At 51.2% G+C, this 27,342-nt stretch overlaps 1 protein-coding gene across 4 annotated transcripts; it reads right to left on the reverse strand.

Moving 5' to 3' along the window:
* On the reverse strand, positions 1-27,298 carry MFN2 (mitofusin 2). 4 transcript variants are annotated; one of them, XM_031464076.2, is made up of 20 exons: positions 27,059-27,298; positions 25,690-25,829; positions 25,200-25,284; positions 21,109-21,287; positions 16,151-16,286; positions 13,096-13,258; positions 12,282-12,406; positions 11,467-11,575; positions 11,246-11,353; positions 10,172-10,325; positions 9,881-9,948; positions 9,618-9,739; positions 8,137-8,263; positions 7,673-7,777; positions 7,328-7,430; positions 6,674-6,894; positions 5,917-6,072; positions 4,310-4,506; positions 3,336-3,470; positions 1-2,146 (listed from the first exon to the last, which is right to left on the reverse strand). In XM_031464076.2, exons 4-20 carry the CDS (start codon positions 21,281-21,283, stop codon positions 2,077-2,079), a joined length of 2,274 nt encoding a protein of 757 aa, XP_031319936.1. In that variant the 5' UTR covers positions 21,284-21,287; positions 25,200-25,284; positions 25,690-25,829; positions 27,059-27,298; the 3' UTR covers positions 1-2,076. The 4 variants fall into 4 exon arrangements, with proteins under 4 accessions (XP_031319936.1, XP_031319933.1, XP_064350120.1 ...); XM_031464073.2 differs by lacking the exon at positions 25,200-25,284 and having other exon boundaries at positions 27,059-27,297; XM_064494050.1 differs by lacking the exons at positions 25,200-25,284; positions 27,059-27,298 and adding an exon at positions 26,478-26,498.
* Between the last annotated feature and the right edge of the window lie 44 nt (positions 27,299-27,342).

Consider the following 27,342-nt stretch of genomic DNA (forward strand, 5'->3'; position numbering starts at 1 on the left):
GACGGTTTCCAACTAGGTTTTATTTTAGTGTCCAATATTATCAGCAATGATACAGGAGTAATTCAGGCAAAATACATCACCTTGAACGCATCAGAGAAAAAACTCACCATGTCAAGCACATCTCGCTCTCCAGCAAATGAACATGAAAACCGAGAACAAAGATAGCAGCATTAAATTAAAGTGCTTTTTGCCACACTTCTTTCAGAGTCTCGCCCTCAGTGGTATAAATTTAATTTTACTTATTGTGTAAGAAGCTCAAAATCCCATTCACTGCCCAGAGGCTACATTCAAAATAATTCATATGTTTAGTTACCCTCAATAATTTTTTCCCCAAAAAGCACAAAATTCATTGGAGTTGTGTGACACTGATTTTTCCAGACGCACTGTGTGGTGACCACCATCCGGGCCTGGCAAAAAGCTCAGTGTCCTCCTGCTGCACAGTGGCCTTGGTGAAGTCCATCACTTTGTTCCCCACACCAGCGTAGACTAAGGGTTTGAAGAACAAGCAGGCACCTGGAGAGGATGCCACCTGCATGGCCACCCGCCAACGAGCAGCGGCCAAGTCATTTCCCCGAAGCCGGAGGGTGGGTAGATTCAAAAGAGCAGGAACAGCCCCACCTCTCTGCTGGAGCCCCGCCTCTTTCTGGGAGAGAGCTGCTGGTGGCTTCTAGGAAGTTCTCTGACCTGCAATGCACAGGCTGTCACCCAGAGGCTGCTTGCCCCAGACCGTTAACACCTTGGAGACAGGAACCTGCCCCAACTTTGACCAGTAACAATCCTCAAACTCAACAACAGGAAACACTTCTCAAAATCAACATGAGGCCACGTGTGTCAGCTGGAGGCTCTGGGGATCAGGGAGGGTGGGAGGATGGGTGTTGGGTTTACCGCACTGTCTCTCGGCCAAGTGCAGCCTCGCTGGCACAGGAGACTTTGTCCAGAGGACTGGTGGCCAAGGGGAGCTTGGGCCAAGGTGGGGTGAGAAGTGGGAACGTGTCTCTTAGAGGGCAAAAGAGAGATGCCATCAAGCAAGTAAGGTGGGCTCTCAGACCCCACGACCCCCTCACAGGGTGAAGTCAAACAGAGGGCCCTGTTCTGTGTCGACTCCAGATTCTCCAGCCGTCCCAGGTGGGGCCCACTCCCCTCAGACTGCCACCAAGGTCCCCTCCTTCCACCATCTTTCCTTCTACTACATCCGTTAATGATCTGGACCAAACCATCTTGCACCAATAACAAGCCAGACTAACAGGCTAAGGACGGAAGCTAGAACAAGGGACACGATGAGGAGAAGCGGGGCAAGTCCATCCTCGTCACAGCCCCGGCCGCCCGCCAACAGCACAGACACAGACATCATGACCCACCCTCCACACGCCATCTCCCCTCTGCTACTCAGTACTCCAGCTGCCTCTGTGACATGGCACAAGGCCCACCTCAGCCTAAGACCCAAGGCACACTGAGCGCCACCACCAGGACTGAAAGGCTGGTCTGGAAGGCTCTGAAAACGGGACGAAGCATGAAAGCCGAAAGACTAAACCGACACATAAACCATGGGCCCTCCCGGGACGGCTCGGACCTTCCTGGAATCGTTCGCAGTGCAGTCTGGGAAGAAAACGCAACCACCGGCGAAGGCTGTCGTTCTCTGCCGGTGAGCTGGGGTGCACGGCGGGCACGTGTGCACGGGTGGGTGTTAGTGTTGGCCAGAGGAGGGGGTGCCGGCTGATACCCTCAAAGGCCCCAGCCAGGCACTCTGCAATGCTGGCCCATCCCAAGACCTCAGCAAGCAATCAGATGATTCTCAGTCAAGGGAACCTGACAAAGCAGAGAAAAGACGCGACTTGACTCCTCGGTACCATGCTGTCCATAGTCATCATTTTTAGAAAAAGTCTCCTTTAGGGGTAAGAGCTGGAAGATCTTCCTGCAACAGCAGGCAAAGGATAGGGGAAATAACTAGCGTTTAAGGGCTCAAAACGGTGGGAGACAGCGGGTGCTTTCACTCTCACGGTGGTGGCAACAGACAGGAGCCGTGCGGGCCCTGCGCGAAGGCCCCGTCCCGTGCAGGCTCTGGCTCCGGGCTGCCCACTATCTGCTGGGCTCCAGGTACTGGTGCGTGAACATGTTGAGCTCGCTGTCCAACCAGCCGGCTTTATTCCTGCGGAGAAACAGTTGTTTTGTAGCAGTGATAGCTGCTAACAGGTACCAGCGTTACCTGTCAGGCGCTGCACACAGACTCACTTACTCATTTAATCCTCTGATAACTTCTACTTCCCAGAAGAAGAAAATGAGGCCCAAGAGATAAAATAACTTCCTACCACCGCGCCGTTAATCAGCGGTGGAAACAAAAGTCACGCTTTTCTGCCCGTCAAGCCCAGTGTTTGCTTCACCCCAGGACCACAGGCAAGTCCCTGAACTGATGGGAACACAGTTCTCCTGCCTGTCAGCAAGGGGCTGGGCTGCTGACGTGCAGCCCGTCCCAGGTTCACTGGGTCCCTGTATGTGACGGCAGCAGGGACACCCACCCCGAGAGATTTCCCAGGGGGTGAGCAGTGTGTCCCTAGAAAACAGCTTTCCCAGGTGGTGGGCGGGGAGGGGAAGGCCCGCCGAAGCCCTCCGCTCAGCTGCCCTCGGCGCTGACGGCAGGGGCGGGGGCGGGGGCAGGAAGCACAGGGTCCCGGAGGGCTGATGTTATCTCGGGCCGAGTGGGCCGAGGACTCCTGCAGAGCACTTTTACGTTCAGCTCTGTGGCTGTGTCATGAAATCTGACTCTACTTTACAGAAAACAAGACACAGGACAGCTCAGTGATTTGCGTAAACCCGAGTGTCAGGACCAGAAGCCAGGCCTCCTGACTCCTCACACCCACCCTTTCTCCACAAACTGCTGGTGGAAGCCCTGCCTTTAACGGAGACCCTACGCAGACCTGGGTCCCGATCACTGGCTGCCTGGCCAGCTTCCCCGTGGGTACAGATGCTGATAAGCCACCTTCCTGGGGCTCGCAGAGAAATGGCAGAAAATGAGGGGCAGGTCTAGCCCAGTGTCCCGGCCACTCTGGAGACAATCAACGTGCGGAGTGTCCGAGGGTGCCGAGGCCCAGCACATCCAGACTCTCCTACTGCTGGCCTGACCCTGTACTGTTGGACCACAGCTAAGTTTCTTAACCTCTGAAGGCCTCAATTTTCCTATTTATAAAATGAAGGTGATGATGTGACCCTGAAGGGACACTGAAGACTGAGTAGGACGGGGCACGTCAAGGGCCTGAGCCGCCGCAGTTACGGAGACGGTGCCTGTGAGCTGTAACCTCACGGGCCTGGGCTTCCCCTGATGCCACGATGGCCAATCTCACCTGAGCAGTTTGGCTTTGCTCTGAAGTGAATCAAGAACCTCGATTTTCTTGTTCATGGCGGCAATTTCTTGCTCCAGGTTCTCCCGGGTAACATCAACTTGCTGGCACAGATGAGCAAAGGTCCCAGACAGTTCCCTAAGGAGGGGAGAGTGAGGATCAACCAGGCCATGTGGGGTTGCAGAGAACGCTGCTGGCAGTCAATCCCATCTGTCACCTACTGCCAGCTCTGCCCTGCGCCAGTCCTGGCTTGGCAGAATCCCCTCCCCACCCCTGCTGAGACCGTGGGTGTCACAACCACCACACATGCTGGCATCACCACAGTGTAAGAACCAGGAGCACAGAGCAGGAGGCCCCGGCTTGGGCACCGCAGCCCAGGATTCAGATGCCGGCTCTGCTGCTGATCAGCCGAGTGGCAGGGAACACAAGACTCCTCTTCTGATCTCAAGTTCCTCATTTTGAAAAAGAAAATGCTGATAAAAACATCTACCTCAAAGGGTTTGGGGACAAAATGAAAAATCAGGTGCAAAATGCCTAGCAGAGGGCCTGCCACATAGCACTAGAAGGCAGGCAGCTGGCACCTTCATCCCCTACCACCGAGATCAAGCGATCTATTACCACATGACCGAAGATGCGCCATGAAGAATGAGCTGTGGCTTAGAACATCACAGCGACATCCACAACCCAAGCCCTTTAAGGCAACTTTTAAAAAAACGTTACAAGTAACACCCCTCATCTTCCCATGTCTTCCTTCCTGGGGGGACCAGAGGCCTGTGTGGCCCCAGCCCAGGATGTAAGGTGTCCCTGGAGAGACTCCTCTCCCATCCCTGGCCTGCAAGCTGGCCCTGCACAGCTGAAGGCGGGAACCAGACAAGGTTCAGGACCCAGTGGCTTCCCAGCCAAGTTAGAAGGGAACCGAGAGGAAGTCCTGAAGCACGAGAGGCAGCACTGGCCCCAGGGGCCGAAGGGGCACTCACTGCTGGACCTGGTGGCTGCAGTTGGAGCCGGTGTAGCTGATGACAAGCTGCAGCTTCTCGCTGGCGTACTCTACAAACTGGCGCTTGAAGGCCCTCTCCTTGGCCTTGGTGGTCCAGGTCAGACGCTCATAGACGTAGAGGAGGCCATAGAGGCCAAAGGAGAGGGCGATAAGTCGCCAGCCCACGGCCTTCCACACCTGCAGAGGCATAGTGGTCAGCCAGCGCAGCCTCTCGGCTGCCCAGCCGCCCATCCCCTCGGCCTGTGGCTGCCTGGACTTTCCCACGAGTCTCAGTCAAGGAGTCTTTGTGTTTCGACTCAGAACTGTCCATGTCTTCTTTGGTCCCACTGAGGCCAGAAGGGCAGGGACCATCTCTAGTTTGGAAATGAGAGAAACAGTGTGGGCCCCACAATGTGACTTGTGGGGTGGGGCCACCTCTGTGGTTGTTAGGACCAGAAGCACAGATCTGGGCCAGCAGAAATCTTAATGATAAATGCTAGAGTATTCTGAAGTGACACTCCATTACGGTGACACTGACAATAAGATTTCTGCACACTGTTCCTCAGTGGATGGCTTTTTTCGGTCTGGTTGGTAATCCTTTAGTTCAAAGTAGTGTAGTTACAGTCAGAGAGCACTGGACTTGGAGCCAGAAACCGAGGCTCTAGTGCTGCCTGCCATCCTAACTGTGGGACCATGAGCAAGTTTGTTTACACCTGTTTCCTCCTAAAATAGGAATAATGGCCTCCACCCAATTCCCAGGGCTGTTTGGGTAAAATCAGACACTGATTATAGAAGAGTGACACAACTGTCCTTGTCAGAGTCTCAGCTAATTCTCTGCCAGGTCACCGTCTGTGAGAAAGGAACCAGCGTGTACCAGCTGCAGACCAGGAGGGAGGGGCCCCATCTCAGCACGCTGAGAGCGCAGCTCCTGGCAGTTCTGTTACCATCACGTTCTGCCACTGCTCTACAGCATCACCAGGAAAATGCAAGCCATAAATTACTCTGGCTGCTGTGTGTCCTGCGTCAGGATGTGGGGAGTAGCTCAGTTACCAAGAAGGCAGTGATCTCAGTCCTTGGGGCAGAAAGGAAAGGGCAATAAAACCGCAGATGGAGAGACAAGGGTTCGAGGCCCAGCCTGGCCTCTTTTTTGTCTTAAGCCCTTATAAGTGTAGCTCAGTCTCCTCACCTACAAATGCAAAACTCCTGGTCATACCCATCTCTCTAGAACCCAGGGTTGTCACTTTCTCATGTTACTTCCCTATCTATCGTGTAGTCCTGGACCTACAGGGGAATGAACGTGGCCCTGGAGTCAGATGGGGCCAGAGTTCAAATCCTAGCTATGTGTCCTTGGCAAGCCAATCACGGATTTTCTCCTTCTGGAAAACGGGAACAGTGCTCTGTCACGTTAGCTGAGTGAGACTTAGTAAGTTGATACATGTGATGTTAAAGGGCTAAAGCTGCACAGTTCCTGAGAGCAAAGTGAGAGGTGGCCGTGGATGTGAAGTGCCGGGCTGATGCGGGGACCCCTCCACCCCAGACTGTGCCCCTTGGGCCCCACCCGCCTGCCCCACCCTGCCCCACCCTGCCCGAGCAGGGCTTGTCACTGACCACTCCTCCAACAACGAGAATGCCCATGGAGGTCCTGGACGTCAGGGAGGCCAGGCCGGTGACCATGGAAACCATGAGCTCCTCCTGGGTGAGGGAGCCCTGGGGCAGTGGGGGCATGCTGGGGTTGGCTGGGGTCAGGGGCATGGGCCGCTGCACCTGCACAGAGAAATGAGGAGAGGAGTAAGAAGAAGGTGGCCAAGTCTCTTACTCCACGGGACCTTCAGTGACCCTCCAGGCTAGGAGTCCAGAACAGGGACATGGAGAGTGGCTCTTTAATTTCCAAAAGGAAAATGAGCTTCACATGTAGCAAAGGATTTAAGCTTCCTAACAGACCTGCCACCCCAAAGGTGAGCACTGTGGGAACCACAGAATGTGAGCAGCGGCCACCCTGGGACACTTCAGCACAGTTCCCCAAATGTGGGATGTGCAGCAAGAGCAGTACATGCAATTACTCCAGTGGTGCAGAGATGGGTGGTTTAAAATCTAAGTGCTAAAACGCTGGTACGTGGATAGATACGTCATCTGTGTTTAACAGTCACATACTTACTTTAACGTGTAATAAAAAAAAGAGCTTGCATTTGTAGTTTCACCAATATTAGTGCTCAAGGTAAAGCTAGATTGATTTCTGGCAGAACCTGGACCGTGTGTGCTGTGTGGTGGCATACACGTGAGGGCTGTGACCTCAGAATGGTCATGTGTCTGGAGGCAGAGCACAGATCGACCTCCCCAATGCTCAAGGGTGAGGGGCTTTGCTTGCCTGGTCGTTGTAACCCATCAAGGCCCGGCGGCCGTTCTTGGGCCCCAGGAACCTGTTCACCAGCATGGTCCACCCGAGAGAAAAATGAAACTCGATGTCCTCCTGGAAGTCGGCACACAGCTTGTCACAGTTCAAGTCGTAGCTGAGGGAGAAGCACTGCCGAGGGACCAGCACGTCCATCTGACTCCGCACAGACGCAGGCAGGAGGGGTTTCAAGCCGTCTGTTGGGAATAGAAACGGGAAGAAAGCACATCAGCTCTGCCCTGGGCCACGCCAGTGCCTGGCCTCAGCGCGCGGGCCGCGCCTGCCCCTGCCAATGGTGCCGATGGCGCTGCCCAGAAACTAGGCCTGGACGCGCGGGCCTCTGGGGCGGGGAGCGCTTCATGGGGGAGGCCAGCTCTCCCTGGGGTGTGCTGACTGAGGCTCCCTACCTGCTAACGTGTGGATTTAAAGAGCAGGCCAAACTCTCAGCCTGTGACAGTCCCATGTGTAACGCAAAATGGCTCCCCGAGTCTCTGTGTGGTGTGAACTCATGACACGCACCCAGAATCTGAAGGTATCACGTTGACTCATTGTAAAAGGTGACAGATAAGGAAAGGTCATTATTTCTGTATCCTGGCCTGAAACTGTATCCGGGGCCCCTGCAGCACTGACCTATCATCTCCTGCTGCATGGTTTGCAGGGAGCTGGTGATGACCGTGGAGCAGCGGTCAGACATATTTCGGCCCAGTCCTTCCTCTATGTGGCGGTGCAGTTCCTGCAGCCAGAAGAGAGAGGTTAAAGGAAGCAGCAGCCTCCGCCAGGGGCTCTTTCTAGGGAGCCCAGGGACCTGGTCAGCCTGGGCCCACCGGTGATGGCAGAAGGCTGAGTGAGCCTGGGGTTCATCTCCCAGGCTGAGGGGCCATGATTCAGACCAGAAGGGGCTGAATCCTGAATTCCAGTAGCCAGAAGAAATTAAAGGGGACCCTTGCCCAGTGCACCTGCCACTTAGTGACTCACATTCTTATAAACCTTGAGGACCACTGGAGAGGGGTGGAAGTCCATCTGGTACTCGTCCACCAGCACAGACAGGCGCCGGATCTCCTCGGCCATCGCGGTGGACACCTACAGCAGGAGGAAGCGTGCTGTGATGCATCAAGAAGAACAGGGCCCAGTTCTCAGTACCAGATGGACTCTAACAGACTGGACATCCTTCCCCTCAAACCAGCAGTGCCCTCAGCCAGTATATGGAGCTAGAAGGGATGTTAAAGATTGACTGACCATGCACTCATCTAAGAAATGGAGGAGGAGGCCCAGAGGAGGGTGACCTGCCCAGGGTCATACGATGGAACAACAAACGCAGGGAGGCACCAATTAAGGCTGAGAAGCCCCCGAAGAGGAAGACGTCTGTGTTTTCACTTTTCTAGTGCCCAGACCCTATTCAAAGTCCCAGTCTCCCCAATGTGCTTCCTCCCATTTCTCACCTGCCTTTCAACTTCCTCTGTAATCTGCTTAATTCGCAGTTTGTAGTCTTGCGCCAAAAGCTCAAGCTGTTTGTCAATAAATCTCAGCCTCTCCTGCCGCTCTTCACGTGTTTCCAGGCAGTAAACCCTGGAAGAAAGAGCACTGGTTACAAGACACAGATCCCCACTCAACGAAGCAGAGGAGCGAGACGGGTGCCAGAAAGCCTGCATGGGTCCCCGGCCATGGTCCTGGCCACGGTGAGGTCGGTGGGGCCGTGACAGTTTCATGCGCAGACCCGAAGCGTGCTCCTCCCCTTCCCAGGTATGAGGGAGAGACGGTGCCGACCACTCACTCTTAAGTCTTTCAATTTGGGAGATGTGGTGGTGACGGACGGGGGGAGGGTGCTTTCAAGGGGTTAAAACAAGTTCTACCAATAAATTAAAAAGAAAAAAAAAAGCTCAACCTTAGTAATAATCAAGAAAAAGAAAAAAAGAGGTACTATGTCACCCGGAAGCCTCAAAAAGATCTCCCAGTCTGATGTACTGGTGAGGGTCAAGGAAATGGGAGTTCCAGCATACACTGCTGGTGAGACTGTGAATGGGTTCAGATGTTTCAGAAAGCAGCAAAGATTGGGTGAAACTGAAAATGCCAATACTCTAAGATAAAACAGCTCTACCTCCAGGAATTAGTGCTAGAGAAACTCCTGCAGGCGTGTGCAAGGGGACGCACAAACTGGCATCCACTGCAGCAGGGTTTGCAATAGTAATGAAATCTAAAAATCCACCTATGGGAAAATGAGGTATATTCATGACAGACTGCTTTATAGCAGCTAATAGTCATAAACCCCAGCTACGGGTACCAACAAGGACAAAGGGCCAAAACAGGGCCGAGTGGAAAGAGAAGCCAGGTGCAGCATGATACTGTATCTGGACGTTTAAAGCGTGTGCGGAGCAATTCTTTAGGATTTACAGAAACAGTACTTTTTAAATGGATGATAGGACTACACACCAAATTCACGACCGAGGTTGTCTCTGAGGAGTGGGTAGAGGGACACTAGGACGGGGGCTGAAGAATCGAAGGGCATTCAACATTTTTTTCTGTGTTTTAACTTAAAAATAATATAAAGCAAATATTGTCAATTCTGTGTGATGGAAGCAAGACGTATTATTTTCTGTACTTTCCTGTATTTTAATTTCTCCAAAAAAAAAAAAAAAAGGTATTTTTAAGAAAACGTGCTCTGCTCCAGGCTCTGAGAATAGTCATGGTGCTCAGCGCAGCACTGTGCCAAGGCCACCAGCACAGGCTTGTGGGGAACCTCCCCGTACAGGCCAGGGTGGGACAGACAGACCCACAGCTTCCTCACCCAGCTACTCCGTGTGGCCCTAACATGGCTTGGTGGGAACCCAGAGACTTGGCTCTGCCAGCTGGGCTCTGGCCCTAGGAATGTCCCCAGGTGGGGCAAGGCGACTGCTACCACGCACCCCTCCGCCTGGGCTCTTACCGCTGCTCCTGCGCCGCGACGTGCAGAGAATCCATGATGAGGCGGACTGCCTCCGCGATCTGCTTGGCCCGGACTGTGTGCTGCTCAAATTTGGTCTTCACTGCAGACTGGGAGATGCACTCCTGGAACAAACAAGAAACGTTGAGGGAGGCAGAGGCCACCAGCCAAAGGCCAGGCTCGGGCATTCACTGCCAGGGACGTGGCCAGTGAGAGCTGGGGAGGCATAGAATCGCCAGATACCAGAATCAAAGGCTCATGCTCACCTCAAATCTCCTCTCAAAATTCTGAAATTCAAACATCCTCACTTGAAAGCCTTCTGCAAGAGCGCCCCCTAGGAGAATTGCACCACATTAGTCCAGAAATTACTTGGCAGGTGGGAAAAGTAGTGAAACCTCCCAAAGGGAACTTGGCTGAGCACTGGCTGGGGAGCAGAGAGCTTCTCACCCACAGCTCTTCTCACCACCTCATTCTCAGAACTATTTCCAACAACTGACTTAGCACACGACCAAACGTCTCAAATAGCAGGGAAAAGCAAGAAGCTGTTCCATCGTCACCTCCTTCGGGCATGCCCTGGGCCTTCTGGATCCTGGCGTTGAGCACCTCCTTGGCAGACACAAAGAAAATGCGGTCTCCGGCCTGGCCGCGGTCCACCACACCCAGCTCGTCCACCAGGAAGCTGGTACAGCGCTCCATGTGCTGCCGCCGCACCTGGGGCCCAAGGAGATGGATGTGTGTGACCAGGTGGGGTGCAGGTGGCCCCTCCTGATGGAGCCCACAGCCCCAACAGCCTCTTTTAAAAAAACCAGGTAATCTAGTCACACAGCTCAGACTCAGAAGGCACAAACACACGCAGCAACCATCTCCCACCATCTGTCTGTCCTCCAGCGACCAGGCTCCCCAGAACCCATGTCATGGGGGATCCTTGGGGCACAACCTGCCAAAGACATGCAATAAACAAGCAGAAATGCTTACACACGCCCCAAACTGCCTCATCAGAGCTGACACAGTGTCTCACTTTGGTGGCCCAGAAGGGCGGGAACCTGGGTGTCAAGAAACCCAAACCCAGACTCTATACTGACCTACCGAGTCCTCCCAGGGCTCGTTTATAAAATGAGTGGGCGCCCTTCTAGCTCTGAAGCCCCGGGGTTCTACTGCTGGGACTTCGAAGTGATGACAGCCTCTCGTGGACACTTGCCACGTGCTAGGTGCTTTTCTCTAGGTTAACAGCTCTTCACCCACTCTGAGTTGTCAGTATTACCAATTACTCTTCCCTTCTCTTTTCAGCTTCTTTCCTGGAGGTCTTTCTAAAGCTAAGCCTGTTCTATAATGATTAATTGTTTGTGAACTAAAGAGGGCACTGGCCTCAAGCAAGGGTACAGCTAAAGTCGGGGAATGCTTCTCAGACTGAGATGAAAGCCTTTTCAAGAGCAGAGGGGTCCGGGAAAGTGAATGGGAGAAGTGAGGGAGTAGTTTTAAAGCCATCAGAAGCCACCACAGCAACCCCAGGGAACACCTGGGACATCTTTGCTGATGAGATTTAGTCAGGGATGCAGACTGGGAGAGCACAGAGGCTCTGGGTAGACACAGGGGGTGGCACTCCCCACACGGCTGAGGAAAGCGGTGCCCACCTCCTCCATGTACTCGGGCTCCGAGGCGGACGCGTCCCAGCGGTTGTTCAGGATGAAGATGTTCGGGCGGGACAGGCGCTCGCTCACCTTGTGGAAGAACTGCTTTTCCTGGATGGAAGGGGAAGACCTCAGTGGGGGAGGACTTGTAACAGCCAAGGCCCTGCCAGCCCTCCTACTCGGCTGGGTTCTCAGGATGTGGGAGAAGACAAAGGAGTAGCTACCGTCTGCATCAGGGTGGACTCCGAGTTGGCCACGAGCACAAACACATCAGCATCCAGGCAAAACTTGTCAATCCAGCTATCCAGCTCTGTCGTGACATCGATGCCAGGGCTAGAGGTGACAGGGGCAAACCCTCATCAGGCACACAGACCACAGGCTCTATACCTCCTGCTCTGAACAGACCTGAGGCAGTCAGGCAAAGAAGGAGAGAGCTACAGAGCGGAGAGAAGTCAGGTCTGGCCCTTATTACAGGGATTTTTACCTTTCATCTCAAAACCTCGCAGATTGTCTGAAACTGTTTTTTGCCACGTGTATCTATCACTTTTATAAAAACCTAATGATACGAATTTCACGTTGGGGATTACAAATTAAGGTGAAGCTGTGTATTTATATGAGTCCGGTAAGCACTCTAGTACTACATTTCTTGGTGTAATTATAACCTATCCACAAAGCAGAAGCAAAGCGTTCCTTCGAGAAAAGTAAAATACAACGCGGACCTCGCCACGGCAAACTCCACACCCCCCACAATAAACAACTGGGTTGAGTCTGAGAAGCTTCCCAACTTGTGAGCATCCCTCCTGTCCCTCTTCCCAGACCACCACTGGGACATCTTCAGGGCCCTGATGTCTCCCAAGGGATACAGCAACCAGATCCTGGGGGAAATCCAAGAGGCAGGATTTGGTTGAGCCAGTTTGAAAGGCAATATACTTAAGCAGAGCAACAACAGGACCTGGGGGGACCCTGGCCTGCAAATCCAGGAATGGAAACCTGGTGCCCTCCCAGTTTGGACCTCTGAGGGAGGCACCTTCCCTCTTACCTGTCCATCAGCACGAGGTCATCCTTGAGAAGCGGGCACTTGGAGTTGGGCCACATCACACTCACCAGGCTGCCGGCATGCAGCTGTTCGTCCTGGTGAAGGGCGTGGGCCAGCTGGTTCACAGTCTGGTGGGGGAGAAGGGAAAGAAAGATCAGAGCTGAGGGAGAGCCTCCAGGCTGCAGATTTCCGGCGCCACCGGCCACAACACAGTGGCCTGAGACCACTGCCCAATCTGCTACCCCTTTTCCTTTCATTTCACACATAAAAAGTCAAGAGCTGGAAGTTTCCAATAAGAACCAACTGTTCTCCACTCCTCTTGTAAGTTTCTTTCTTGGATGCTGTCCTAAAGCTGAGGTTTTTCTGCATGAATTAATTCTTTATGAACCAAAATCAGCACATGTCCCCAACCAAGAACACAGCTGGCTCTCGGCCAAATGAAAACATGCAAGCCCTAGCTGATGTGTCAGAATCACAGGGAAAATGCAGGCTGTTCTCTGGCAACACCCCAGAAAAGGACAATGCACATACATCTTCACTGCAATGGGAAAAGGCAGATGTGCTGTCTAGCAATTCACAAGGAGTGCGAATCCTGATTCCCAGGGCTCCAGGCTTCACACCCTCCCTGAAGCGCTCGAGCCTCCCAAACAGCCAGGCTAGGACAGGGCTTCCCACACTCCACCCCCCTGGACACTGCCCTCTGCTTAGAGGTGTCACTAGTCCTGTCACAACAGGCACACTGGTGTAAGCCCGGCTCAGCCTGCCGGGTGCCCAGGGCTGAAAGCGGAGCTAGCAGTCCCCACGGCTGCTGCCTCACCTTGACGCTCCTCTTCTCCTCGGAGCCCTCGGTGAGGAGGAAGGCCTCGTGGCCGTCTGTGCCCTCCACCCGCAGGAAGCAGTTGGTGGTGTGGCCGATCCCGGAGGGCAGCACTTTGTCCCAGAGCATCGCGTTGATCACGGTGCTCTTCCCATTGCTCGTCCTACGAGGAAGTCCTGGCTGTCAGGGAAGCTATCAAGATCTCTGTTTCAGGCTGTCACAAAGAAGCTGCCAGCCTGGAAGTCCCAAGTCTCGTTCTCTGTAGTGACACTAGTGCCCAGACAGGCAGGATGGGTGCTGTGTTTACGAAAATGGATGGATAACACCTCTGGCTGGTGCCTGGGACGCGCTCCTGGTTCATCACGGCAAACCAACCCTCAAGAGGCTCAGGCAATGCGGCGCCAGCACGCAGACACTACCTGCCCTCGAGTGAGCCTGCCACCCACCATGAGGTGCTCAGAGTCACTATGGAGACCACCTGTCCGTCTCCAAAGGATAACCCTCTCCTCTTCCACCTGAAACCGCTGACTCACCCCCAGGGTGTCCTCCTCAGTCTAAGCGACCTCAGCTGAGTGACCCCAGTGTCCCTGGTTCCCTACAAGAGGCCTGTTGTGCTGCTCTCCTCCCATCATGCTCTTCCCAAACTGAAGCCCCACCCCATCAGTCCCAGCTGATAACTGCCTGTGGGGGCAGATTACTGGAGCACCCCTGCCTATCACGCCCCTTTTCTACATTCTGGTTCTTGAAAACAGCTCTACTCCGCAGACTCACAGGCTCCAGCTCACAGCAGTGAGGGCCACACCTCTGAAGTCAGGATAAAAAATGGCAGCCCAGAGGGCTGCAGGCCACCTCTGAGGTCACGGGTCATCGGGGGCAGGGCACACGACAGAGTGCCTATTCCTCAAGCTATCACAGTGTGTACAGCATCCAATCTGAATGGGTGCCTTTTTTCTTCCCCCCATATTGGACTTCACCTTTTTTTTTAAAAGGTGCTGTGGTGTGATAAGAAATATATTTGGGATTTGTCCCCAGTTCCTGGCACAGAGCTCTTAAAACCCCTGGAATTTCCTGAGTGATAGGAGTGTCTTTAGTGACACACAAGGAGCCCCTTTTGAGCAGACCTGTTTATGCTAATGAGGTGACTCAGGGTGAGGCCCCCAGACAGTCTCAAGATGGGCTGGTCACCAGAAAGACCAAGTGATTAGATGTTTGGGGCTTCCAGTCCCACCCACGACCTCTGGGAAAAGGAAGGAGAGGGCTAGTGCATTAAGCTCCATAAAAACCCTTGAACAATGAGATCGGGGTGGATGAAGCCGGAGGCGATGTGCCCCAGCTCCCTGTGCTCAGGGTCTTCCCAGACCTCGCCCCGTGCACCTCTTCATCGGTGTCCTCTACAGTCTCCTTTATAGCAAACCAGCAAATGTAAGTAAGTGTTTCTCTGAGCTTTGTGAGCTGCTCTAGCAGATTAAACTCAAGGAGGAGGTCATGGGAACTTCTGATTTACAGCCAACTGAGCAGAAGCACAGGCTTCCGAGTGGCATCAGAAGTGGGGGACACCCTGTGGGACCAAGCTCTGAATCTGTAGGGTCTGCTGCCACCTCCAGGGAGAAGGTGTCAGAACTGAGTTCACTTTTTAGGCCAGCCAGTGTTCACTGAAAACTGGAGAATTTCTTGGTGCTGTGGCAAACATTCCAGAGGTACCAACTAGACCTCAAAGTGTAACAGGCAGATCCGAGGGCTAAAAGTATAAAACACTTAGAAGAAAACATAGGGGGAAAGGCTCACGACACTGGATTTGGAAATTTCTTGGATATGACACCAAAAGTATAGACAATAAAAGCATAAATAAATTGGACTAGATCAAAATAAAGAAACTTCTGTGCCTCACAGGACAGAGTCAACAGAGTGAAAAGGCAACCTACAGAACGGGAGAAAACATTTACAAATTGTATATCTTATTGATAAGAGACTAAACCCCAGAATATATAAAGAACTCCTAAAACTCAAAAACAAAAAAAACCCAATTTAAAAGTGGGCAAAGGACCTAAATAGATGTTTCTCCAAAGAAGATATACAAATGGCCAAGAAGCACAAGAAAAGACGCTCAACATCACTAATCATTAGGGAAACGTAAATCAAATCTGTAAGAGATATCACCTCACGCCCATTAAGATGGCTACTACCAAAAACACACAAAACAAGCCTTGGGAGGATGTGCAGAAACTGGAACCCTTGTGCACTGCTGGTGGGAATTAAAATGGTGCAGTCACTATGGAAAACAAAATGGTGGGTGGTTTCTCAAAAAATTAAAAATAGAAAGATAATATGATCCACCCATTCCACTTCTGGGTATAAACCCAAAGAACTGAGAGAGGGTCTCAAGCAGATACTCGTACACCTACATTCACTGCAGCATTAGCCAAAAAGTGGAAGCAACAAGTGCCCATCAAGGATGAATGGATAAACAAGATGTGAGGTATACACACAATGGAACATTATTCAGCGTTAAAAAGGAAGGGGGTTCTGATACCCACTACAACATGGATGACCTAGAGGACATTATGCTAAGTGAAATGAGCCAGCCACAAAAAGACAAATACTGTATGATTTCACTTCTATGAGGTTCCTAGCCATATTCATAGAGACAGAAAGTAGAACGGTGGTTACAGGGAGTTGGGGAGAAGGGAATGGGAGCTGCTATTTAATAAGTACAAGAGTGTCAGTTTTGTTAGGGGAAGCAGCTCTGGAGATGGATGCTGGTGATGGCTGCATGACAACGTGAATGTATTTAACAGAACTGAACTATACACTTAAGAATGGTTATGGTGGTAAATCTTATGTTATGCGTATTTTTTTATTGAGTTGTAGTCAGTTTACAACGTTGTTATGTGTATTTTACCATAATTAAAAAACACGGAGCGTACTGAACTCTGAGGCATGCCAGCTGCTTCCCTGCCTTGGGGCCCTCAGACTCGATCCTCCACAAAGCGCCGGCCTCCCTCCCTCCCCGCCTCCTCGCTGGGAAGCGAAGAAGCACGAGGACTTCAAGACTCACCGGCCAAAAAAAGCCACTTTCATGTGCCTCCGGGCCAGCACCTCGCTGATGCCCCTCACTTTGGACAGGTAACCTTTGACATCCAGAACCTGTTCTTCTGTCGTAACAGGGTCCAGTTCCGCGTTCCTGTAGGTGTCTGGAGGTGGAGATTGAAAATAGCTCGTCACGTGGTCAGAGTTCCACAGTTACAGGGCTGGAAGGGACAGAGTCCAGCACCACAGCTCCCTGCTACCGCCGGGCTGCAGGTCCCGATTCCCTACCGCGGGGCCGTAGTGCAGCAGTTAAGAACACGGCTATGCAAGACTACCTGGCTTCCAGTGCATGGAAGTGCTGGTTTTTATCTCTTCCTAACTTTGTGACCTCAGACAAACGAACCTTTCTGAGTTTTAGTTTCCTTGCCCTTAAAACAGAGACGACAATTGTACCTACTTCCTGTGATTACTGAAAGGATTCAGTGAATTAAAACACAAAAAGTCCTAAGAATGGGGGCTGGTACACGGTGAACCACTTGAATGCTAATCGCCATCATTTACTTGCATGTTTTTTACTAAACATACACTCACCAAGTTCTCACTGTATGCCAGTCACTGTTCTGATCACTTTTCAAACACAGTCTCATTGAATCCACATCACGTACCGATCAGAGTTAGTAGATGGCAGAGCCAGGACTGGGACCAGGTACCTGTGCACCTTCACGAGGGCCTGTTGATCCGGCCCTGCTCACCGGACATCCTCTGCCTCGCACTCCGCCCCACCACCTCCCCACACTCGCCACTGCTCTGGGCTTTGCTCAGTGCTCCCCCTACCCCAACATACACACCCTCCCACTCTGAAGAACTAACTAATGCACCACCTTGGGGTGCTCTGGCTCAGTCCCGCTTAGCCTGCACAGCGCCCAGGAAGCCTAGCCTGACCCCCCTCACCTGAATCAGACCCCCTTGTTTGTGCACCCACAGCACCATGTACTCCCTCCCACCTTAGCCCTTATCTCACCCCAGTGTAACTGTCTAGCTCACCTGTCCAAATCACCGACCACGTGAGGGTCGAGCTGCCTGATCCCAGCACCCAGCACCCAGCAGTGAACGGATACTGGGAGCACTGCACTGCTTTTTCCCAGTGCCCTTGACATGCAGATGGATAACAAATCACAACAGATGGGAGCAAGTGAGCAAGATCTCGCCTGCATCCCATCTAGTACTGCACCAGGAAGGTGCGTCAGCTGGCTGGGCGGGAGCCCAGCATTTGCCCCTCAGCACACTCTTGCTGAAATGGACTAAAAGTTTATGTGGCCCCCTCGTGACCGTATATGGTGTGACGGTACAGTTGACCTTTGAACAACATGAGGGTTAGGGGCGCCAACCCTCCACACAGTCAAACACCAGCGCGTAATTTGGTCAGCCCTCCGTATGCACAGTTCCTCATCTGTGGATTCAACCAACCACGGATCGTAGGGCACTACCGTAGTGTTTGCTACTGAAAAAATCTGCATGTAAGTGGGTCCAAGCAGTTCAAACTTGTGTTTTTCAAGGGTCAACTGTGTACAGAGGTGGAGCCCTCGTGACAGGGATCAGTGCCCTTAGAAAAGAGGCCGAGAGAACTAGCGAGCCCCTTCTGCCATGTGGTTACACGTGCTGTTACAGAGACAACAGTCCAGGACACCAGCCCTCGCCAGACACCAAGTCTGCTGGTGCCTTCATCTTGGGCTTCCCAGCCTCCCAAACTGTTAGAAATAAATTTTTGTTGTTTATAAGCCACCCAGTCTATGGTATTTCTGTTACAGCTGCCAAACAGACTAAGACACTTGCGAACCACTGGGCTGACAGGCCCCAGCCCTGAGAACACTCCCACAGCATCCGGAGCATGACAACTGCTTTTCAAAGATGCCCAGTGAGTTGCACCATCTGGTACCACAAAAGGAAGTAACCAAACAACAAGGCCTCCCCGTGTCCACTGGTCACCCCTCCTCAGAACCATCGACATTCCTTCCTTATGTGGGCATGTGGGTGTGGCCTTTGGAATGTGCCTTGGAGGAAGCTGGCTTGCAAGCCTGTGGCCACATTTAAAAAAAACAGCCAGCATCTCAAAAATTTTCTCCTAGAAGAAATAAAAGCAAGAACAAACAAATGCGACCTAATGAAACTTACAAGCTTCTGCACAGCAAAGGAAACCAGAAGTAAAACAAAGAGACAACCTACAGGATGGGAGAAAATCTTTGCAAATGAAACCGACAAAGGCTTGATCTCCAGAATATATACGCAGCTCGTATGACTTAATAAGAAACAACCAAACAACCCAATCCAAAGATGGGCAAAAGACCTGAACAAGCAATTCTCCGAGGAAGACATACAAATGATCAATAAGCACATGAAAAAATGCTCAATATCACTAATTATCAGAGAAATGCAAATCAAAACTACAATGAGGTATCACCTCACACCAGCCAGAATGGCCATCATTCAAAAATCCACAAATAACAAATGCTGGAGAGGCTGTGGAGAAAGGGGAACCCTCCTACACTGCTGGTGGGAATGCAGTTTGGTGCAGCCACTGTGGAAAACAGTATGGAGAGTCCTCAAAAGACTAGGAATAGACTTACCATATGACCCAGGAATCCCGCTTCTGGGCATATAACCAGAAGGAACCCTACTTCAGGATGACACCTGCACCCCAATGTTCATAGCAGCACTATTTACAATAGCCAAGACATGGAAACAGCCTAAATGTCCATCAACGGATGACTGGGTAAAGAAGAGGTGGTATATTTATACAATGGAATACTATTCAGCCATAAAAACTGACAACATAACGCCATTTGCAGCAACATGGATGCTCCTGGAGAATGTCATTCTAAGTGAAGTAAGCCAGAAAGAGAAAGAAAAATACCATATGAGAGTGCTCATATGTGGAATCTAAAAAACAAAAACAAAAAAACAAAGCATAAATAGACTCATAGACATAGAATACAAACTTGCAGTTGCCAAGGGGGTGGAGGGTGGGAAGGGACAGACAGGATTTAAAAATTGTAGAACAGATAAACAAGATTATACTGTAAAGCACAGGGAAATATACACAAGATCTTATGGTAGCTCACAGAGAAAAAAATGTGACAATGAATACATATATATTCACGTATAACTGAAAAATTGTGCTCTACACTGGAATTTGACACAACATTGTAAAATGATTATAAATGAATAAAAAAATGTTAAAAAATAAAAATAAAAATAAAAAATAAAAGAAACAGCCAGGAGGCCCACAAGCTCGTCACCTGCCCTTTACAGAACAGTCCCAAAGCAGCAGTCATCCCCTTCCCTAGCCAAGACAATCACAAATACATCTCAGGATCACTCTGGCTCCTTCCCTTCCAGGCTGCCAATTGTAGAGGCCTCGTATTTTCACAGAAAGAAATCAAAGCACTTGCTCCGGATGCCATCACATAAACACCTTCATTATGAAGCACTTGTTCGTCCACAGAACCATCTGAGTGAGTGAGTCAGAGCATCACAGGGGGTTTAGTCTGGGCTCTGGGGGGACAGAGGCCTGGTGTGCCCCGTCTCTGCATGCACAGTGCCAGGCACCCCAGAACCACTGCTAAATAAACAGGTGATGAACTGGAATATTTTCAACCACCAAGATTCTAACTTGGAAATTCAAAAATTTAAATTTAACAAATTATGTTAAATTTGTGAATACCCTCTCTTGCATCAAGCACCACGTTAAGGGCAGGGTATAAACAGTCCATTCTTAGTCTGTTCAGGCTCCTATAACAAAATACCATAACTGGGTGGCTTATACATAATAAAATGTGTTGCCCACAGTTCTGGTGGCTGGAAGGTCTCAGCTCAGGGAGCTCACCTGGTCAGGTGCGGGCAGACTTCCTGTCGTATCCTCACGTGGCCAAAGCGGGCGAGGGAGCTTTGTAGGGTCTCTTTTATAAGAGTACTGATCTCATTCATGAGGGCTTCACCCTCATGACCCAATCCCTTCCCAAAAGCCGCACCTTCTAACACCATCACGTTGGGCCTTAGGGTTCCAACATGTGATCATGGGGGGACAAACATTCAGATCATAGTAGTGGACCCATTCCCCTTCTTTAAAGGGAGACTTAAGTGACAGTCTGGCATGTAAACCAACCAGAAACCAAGCCACTCCAGTGGAAAGCAAAGAATGGAGTGTCCCTGGGGCATTTCCACTGAATTTCTAGGGTTCTGCAGGCTGGAATTTAGAAACTCTTGGTCTCACTTGAACCCTTTTTTCACAAACAAGGAAACCAAGGGCAGATAAGACTCAGCTACTGGGTCTTCACTGACAATCCCAGGACCTAGAGCCAAGGTGTGTCTTCTAGAGGGAGCCTGAGAAGCCAGTGGCTGGAGGTGGTGCCTAGACCGAGTGGGACCCTGGGAACCAGTCCTCCTTGGCTGCTAGAGCAGGGATTAGAGGCTGGGCTCAAATTAGTAACTAGAGGAAAAGGTGCTGGTGACACAAGTTTCTTATTCATAGTCCTGCTGTCTAAAAATATCAGAGAAAGGACGCCCTGGTCAGGAACAGCCAACACCCAGCCAGCGCTCAGTACTGATGGCAGACTGGACCAAGGAGAACACCTGGGCTTTGGAGTCAGAGACCTGGGAAAGCCCGCTGTGTTACTTACAAAGTGTTAAACAACTCTCAAAACCTCAATCCGCTTGTCTCTTAGATGAGGGGACGATTCACCTACCCCTTGTGATTAAATGGAACAGAGTATGTCAAATTCTTCAAAGACAGGTCCCTAGTCTTCCTGGCCCAATCTCCCCAGAGCCCAAGTCTATAGGATTCCAAAAGCAGAGCGCTGCTAAAGGTGACAGCCCATCCGGGCACGAGCTCCCCAGAGCAGGGCTGTACCTCCCTGCCGCCAAATCCTGCCAGTTAAATACAGAAACCAACAGGAGTGGGCCTGGCTGAGCAGGCTGGTTGTCTCTCACCCTCGAGGAAGGTGGCACTCTCCTGGATATAGGCCCCCAGCTGCTCAAAGATGCCATTGATCTTCTTCTTGGCAGTGACAAAGTGCTTGAGTGGGGAAGCATTCACTTCAGCCATGTGTCTCTTATCCTTCTTGACTGTGACAATGGAGTTGCATCGAGAGAAGAGCAGGGACATCGCGCTGCAAGAGAGAGACCATGTGAGCAAACCCAGGGACACCCAGCTCAGGACGTTCTGCTGGGGTGTGGCAGGGAGCAGCGGGACCAGAACATGGGCCCTCCAGGACGAGATCAGGGACAGCGAGATCAGAACCAGCATCTCAAGAGTAGGAAGGGACCACCTGGGCCAGTCTCCCTGTCCCACACTGTGGGACCCAGACCCCTAGAGCCAGGGCCCTGAGTGCAGGCCTAGTGCTGGCTTTTTCCTGCCTGTTGAACAGGGACAGGCCCGCCCTCCCCACCTCAGAGAAGACGGGGTGCGAGGCAAAGGGAATCACAAGGTAACACACGGAAATGCCCTCCTCTGACTCACAGGCAGACAAGAATGGCAGAAATCTCATTTATTTCCTATACATCACCCACCTGAGGAGAAGTACTGAATACTGCAAGCAGTGAAGGCGAAGTGATGCTCAGGGTCTGGTTGTCCCACCACCCTCTCCGGGCCACTTGGTCCTGATGGCCCCAGCTCCTAATTGGTTTTGTTTTTTTGTTTTTATTTTTGGTGGGAGGTGGGGGTAGACAAGCAAAGCTGATTTTCAAATAAGAGGTCTACTTCTACAATTTACTGTTCTCTTTCGTTATAAATGTGTACAATGTAGGGAGGATGGATAAAACAAAAATAAATGAGTTGATGGCTATTGTAGCTGGATGGTGGGTACATGGGAATCTCAGTACAAGTCTCTCTACTTTTGTATGTAATAATAAACTTATTTAGCCTTTTTTAAAGTTAAATGAATAAATAAATAAATGTGTACACTGTAGAAAATGTGGAAAGTAAAGAGGAAAAACACCATAACCCCATCATCCTGTGATAAGAACTATTAACGCCTGCGTATCATCACAGTCTGTTTTGTGTGGGTAGCTCTCTGGCGCTCACTCAGTCACATGTACATGTTTGCAGCTTATTTCTTTTCCCATGGCAATAACATGTTCAGGGCCTTGAGGTTTAACTCCAAAGTCCTAGAGCTCTTTGGTCAAAGTCAAGAGGCAGACAGACCAGAGAAGGTGGCACCCAGATGTGGCTGGGACTCTCCAGACTGGTCCTCAGAGTTCCCACCACGCACAGACCTACTTCTTCAGCACAGCCCTCGGATTCTGGGAAGTCAAAGGAAAAAGCCACCCCCTCCCCCAAGGAGGAGGAGTAGTGTGCACAGCTGTGTGCCTGCTCTACTCTCCCCAACAGGCAGCAATGTCTCGTTGGCCCTGCCCTCCCCAGCCACCCTAATCACAGCACCACTCGCTCCCCACCCAACCCGGCACTCACTCTATCTGGGAAATGAGAGGGCATTGCTCATGCGTGGACATAAACGACAAGCGTCCAAAGAGTGCCAAAGGGTGTGGAATAAGGTCCTGAGAAGCAGAAAGAATATCTGGGAAAAAATGCCTAACAACTGAAAACTGGCTGCTATGAACTAACCATCCCAATGAGCTGGTAGAGAGACCCCAGGGAACTGGGAACCACTTGTTTTGCTTAAACCCACAGATCATTTTGTGATGCTAATGATTTCTGGGGAGATGAGCGAGAGAAGTGACTATATGTCCGTTTCTACCTTCCTCCTCAGGAATACGCCACATCTGTGAGATTTTCTTAACATGGAGGCCATGAGTCAAGGGCTTAAATAAGAAAGACAGCAGGAAGAAAAAAAGACAGCAGAGCTCTGAGAAGGGGAATTGGGAAGAAAATACCACCGGCTCCTCCGAAGCAGAAAAGGAGAGGACACTGGAACCCGGCTTCCCGTGGCCAGGCAGGAAAGGCTCTGAGAAACAGGCGACATGTAAGCAGAGGAGGAAAGTCACTGAAAGGAGAACAGGGTCTGGGATGGGACGGCATGTTGTAGCTAGTGCTGGAGATGACAGGCTCTGGAATCAGACAGAGCCGGGTTCAAACTGTAACTGTACTATTTCTGGGCTGTTTAAACTTGAGCAAGTTCTTTAACCTCAGAGCCTTGGATTCCTCATGCATACAAGAGAGATTATCACACAGATCATGAGAAGATTAAAGATGACACAGCACAAGCTCAAAGGTAGCTTTACATGTCCTAAAACAACAATAATAAACTCTACCACAAGACTCCTTCCTCAAATCTCCAGCCTTCAGGGAAGGGCAGAGGCAACCCCCCCACCCCCACCCCCAGGGCTGCCGCACGGCTGCCACAGGGATCAGAGGACACAGGTTTGCTCAGGGGTGAGGCTCAGCGGGGCCCTGCCCCAGAAGTGACTTGCTCGCAGGCTGCAAGTTCCCAGAGCTCAGCTGGCTTTGAGAAGCAAATGCTTTCAAGTTCTGGTCACTGTTTGCGAGCCCAAACGATATGACACTAAAAGCATTAATATTCAGGAAATGCAAGATTCAAAAGCATGCACTCTAGTTAAAGCTTAGTGCTTCAAGGTTATCTTGGAAGTCAGCCCATCCAGGAGTTGCTCAAACATTCCCCAGCTGGCAGCTACATGCCCAGAACCTCTCATGTGGAACCTACTGCCAACCCTTCTGAACTGTCTGATTTCTCTGTCTCCATTTGTGCCCGAGCTGAGAGTCCATGTTTGTGGTACACACGCTGCTTTCAGCCTGTAATCCTTTTTCCTTTTTCACCCATTTGGCCTGCTCCTCTTGTCCTTCTAGACCCACCTCTAGTGTTACTCCATCCATACCATTTCCATGGGGGCCATGCAACCTGACCAGACTTCAGGGGTTTTTTTAATCATAATTTGTCTCCTTCTAATCTGTCAGCTTCTAAATAGCCAGTCTCTGATAGAGAGCAGTGACACATTTCCATTTCCACTTTCCTCCCTCCCAACTGTGAGAGACCCGGTTTGAGTTAGTGAATGCCCCTGAAGGGGAGCACTCTCCTACCCTCCATCCCTGGAAGACATACATACATGCACTTTTTTCTTAAAAAGCAGCCTTGGGTTAAGGATCTGTCTCTTAGTATTTGACGCTCAGTGAGTCAAGAGTGTTGAACAAACCTTTCCGATTCCAGGATTTAATCCTTCCAAAGAGCAAGCTGGGCATACATATGTGCACAAACGGACCAAAGTTGCAAAATACACACACACAAGCCAAGTTAGGGCCTCTGCTATCTTGGGGTTTCGCCTGCTGGCTTCTTAACTGTCTAGAGTAGGAGGAAGCAGCTGGTTCCTGCTCCTCCTCTGGAAAGCCCTGATAGTCCCTACTTCACTGCAGGGCTCACCGCAGGCATGTGGGGCTGGTCCCCCAGGTGCAGCTGGGCCAGAGTCCAGCTCCAATAGCAACTATACACTAAGCGGCCTGCTTCAAGCTGCTGTGACTGCCTCAAAGTGCTCTTGAGGACATGGCTTCAGAGAGTTTAACGCAGCAGTTCACAAAGTGTGGCCCACAGAACTCTAGTGCACCCAACGTTCCATCTAAAAAGGGTTCCATAGCAGAATCGATTTGTCAAACACTATATGCTACGGTTCCCTTCTGTTTGAGCCCATGAGCAGAGCAAAGACTTTGGGAAGGAAAGCCTGTTGTAAAGACCCTAGTTTAACTGTATTTCATGCAGCATTTCAGAAATTTATCTGAAGAAAACCTTCTCTGTAACAGTTTTAAAAACCTTGTGAATCATACTTTGGGAAAAGCCTCATCCATCCTGGTCGTGTCCCACTCCCATTCCAAAAAAGTTCTGGGACATGGTATTAACAGATATCAGCAGATATTAGCAGATATTAACCTACGACCAGAACCAAACCCAATTCTAGACTGCTCTTAGCACTCCAAGGTAATCAAAAGCTCTGTCTCGACCTAAGCTGTTAGTTAAGGAGCATGAGGTGCCTTGCGTGTAGTGACAGCAGCAGCAAAATTCACTGTAAGGTGTGTCTGGATCCCAAGCACAGTCCATGAATCCACACCACCTCCTTACCCAGTTTAATGCACAGCAGCTCCTAGCAGGAAAAATAAAATGGATCCACGGATCGTCTGCTGGCACAACTGGAACAGAGGAGAAGCTAAGAAATTGAAACAAAAGAGTATACAGGGTAAAGAGGCAGAGCAGATTCTTAGAAGAGCTGTGATAAGGAGCCAACGAGCCTACCTCTGCTGCGCAGAGAGGGGAAGGGAGGAGCCAGCACAGCAGAGAACAAACAAGGGAGACAGGGACTTGTTCTTCAGAGAGCCCAGAGATCCCAGCCACTTTCTAAACTGTCAGCCTTTAAACAGGCTCTCTCCCCAGTCAGTGAAATCCTTCATGGAAGTTGAAAGGAGATAGTTTTTTTTTCCAACACAGGCTGGGAAACTCCAAGTCTGTGAAAAGATGACCCCATCCAAGAGAACTGCCACTGGATGGCCAGCAAAGTACATCCCTTTCCACTCAACCCAGATCCAGGGTGCCAGATGTCACAGCCACCACTTACTTTTTGGATGGTGAGAGACCTTCACAGGATGGGCATCATGGACATGGCTGGAGTCAAAAAGACGAAAAGAATTTGAGTTCTTCTCTGTCCTGTCTCAGGTTGAGGATGGTTACCGATTGTGTTGACTCCACCAATTCTGACTAATTGGAAAGGAAAAGGGAAAGGTCAACAGGCAGGAGAAGAGAAAAGAAAAAAAAAAAAAGCTGGTGCTAAACAAGTCTAATCAGGTTTAAAAGCCAAACAAACTCATCCCAGAGGGAAGCTTATTCATTGAGGTACTGGGATGGCATGTGAGGAAGCGCCCTGGGGAAAAAAACACAGCTGTGGGGCCAAGCCTGGGTGTGCACAATCACGTGTTCAGCCATGTGCTGTTAAGAAGCAGGGGCCCTGGTAAAGGCACATCCAGAGGGGCGAGAGGAGAGAGCAGGACAAGGGCTGGGCTTGAGGACTGTGGAACTGAGGACTAGAGACGGGAGGGTGGAGTTTGAGAAAGAGAAGTGGAGCTTATTAAAAGCCTCTCTCTATCTGCCAGATGCTGTAAAATATCTACTTAATTCTCAATTCTATGGTGCAGAGAAGCTCAGAATATTTAAAAAGATTTATGGACCTGCCAGTTAAGTCCAAGCTGGGAACTGAGATAGCACGTCCCTTTGACTGAAAAGCTTGTTTTCAATTATGTGGAGCTGCCTTACTCCACCCTTGGGGGTGGGAAGGGTGAGAGTCAGAGCCCTTTCTGGGAGAAAAAAAAAGAAAGTAGATAGATTAAAGAAACAGCAATGAAGGCTTACAACAGAAGGGAATGGGCCGTTTTGGCTTCATGCATCCAAGGAGCTAATTATTCGGCATTTTCTGTGTGCCTTCTTGTGTGTGCTAGGCGCTAGAGTTAGGGATGGATTAAAAAACAGTCCCTGCCTTCAAGGGGCGTACCGTCCGTTAAAAAGCCAAACAAGTAAACAGACTACTGTGCGAGAGCAGTAAGTACCCAAATTTGGGGAAGTCGGAGAAGGGCTTTAGGTGAAGAACGTGGGCACCTATCACGTGCTGAATAAATGCTGCCAAATATAGAGAAATGGACGAGAAGTGGGGAGAGGGCAGGGGTGGAAGGCGGCGGTGAACGGTGAGAAGGCAGGGGTAACAAAGAGCCTCAGGGGACCCCACCCCCGAGTCCCGAGTCCCGCCCCCTCCCCTCAGGGCCGCGGAGGGCCCGGCGGGGAGGCCGGAGCGTGTGGACGCCTGCCAGCCTGAATCCCGAGCCCCCGGGAACCCAGCGTCCCGCCCGCCCACGCCGGATTGCTCTGGACTCGCCAGGCTGTGCCGGGCCGGGCCGGGCCGGGCCGGGCCCCACCACCCGGCGCGCTCGCCCTCTCACCTTCACCTTCCCAGCCTCCCGGCGGCCATTATAGCCCCGACGTCAACGACGAGCGCCACCCCGGGGACAGGTGGGAGGAGGAGGGAGGACGCGCGCGTCACCAGCCGCCGCAGGTTTGCCGTTCTAGCCCGGGTGAGTCAGTGGGCTCCGAGTTCAGCCGGGTTTACCCTACTACTCATTATGGGTCAGGGGTCCGCTGGGTCAGCGCCTGGAGAGGCGTCTCAGCGCCTTGATTCACCGAGGCGGCGTCCCAAGCCGATGACGTAAAATTAGGGACTCCCGCT

Source organism: Camelus dromedarius, chromosome 14 (genome assembly GCF_036321535.1).
Source record: "Camelus dromedarius isolate mCamDro1 chromosome 14, mCamDro1.pat, whole genome shotgun sequence".
Taxonomy (NCBI): domain Eukaryota; kingdom Metazoa; phylum Chordata; class Mammalia; order Artiodactyla; family Camelidae; genus Camelus; species Camelus dromedarius.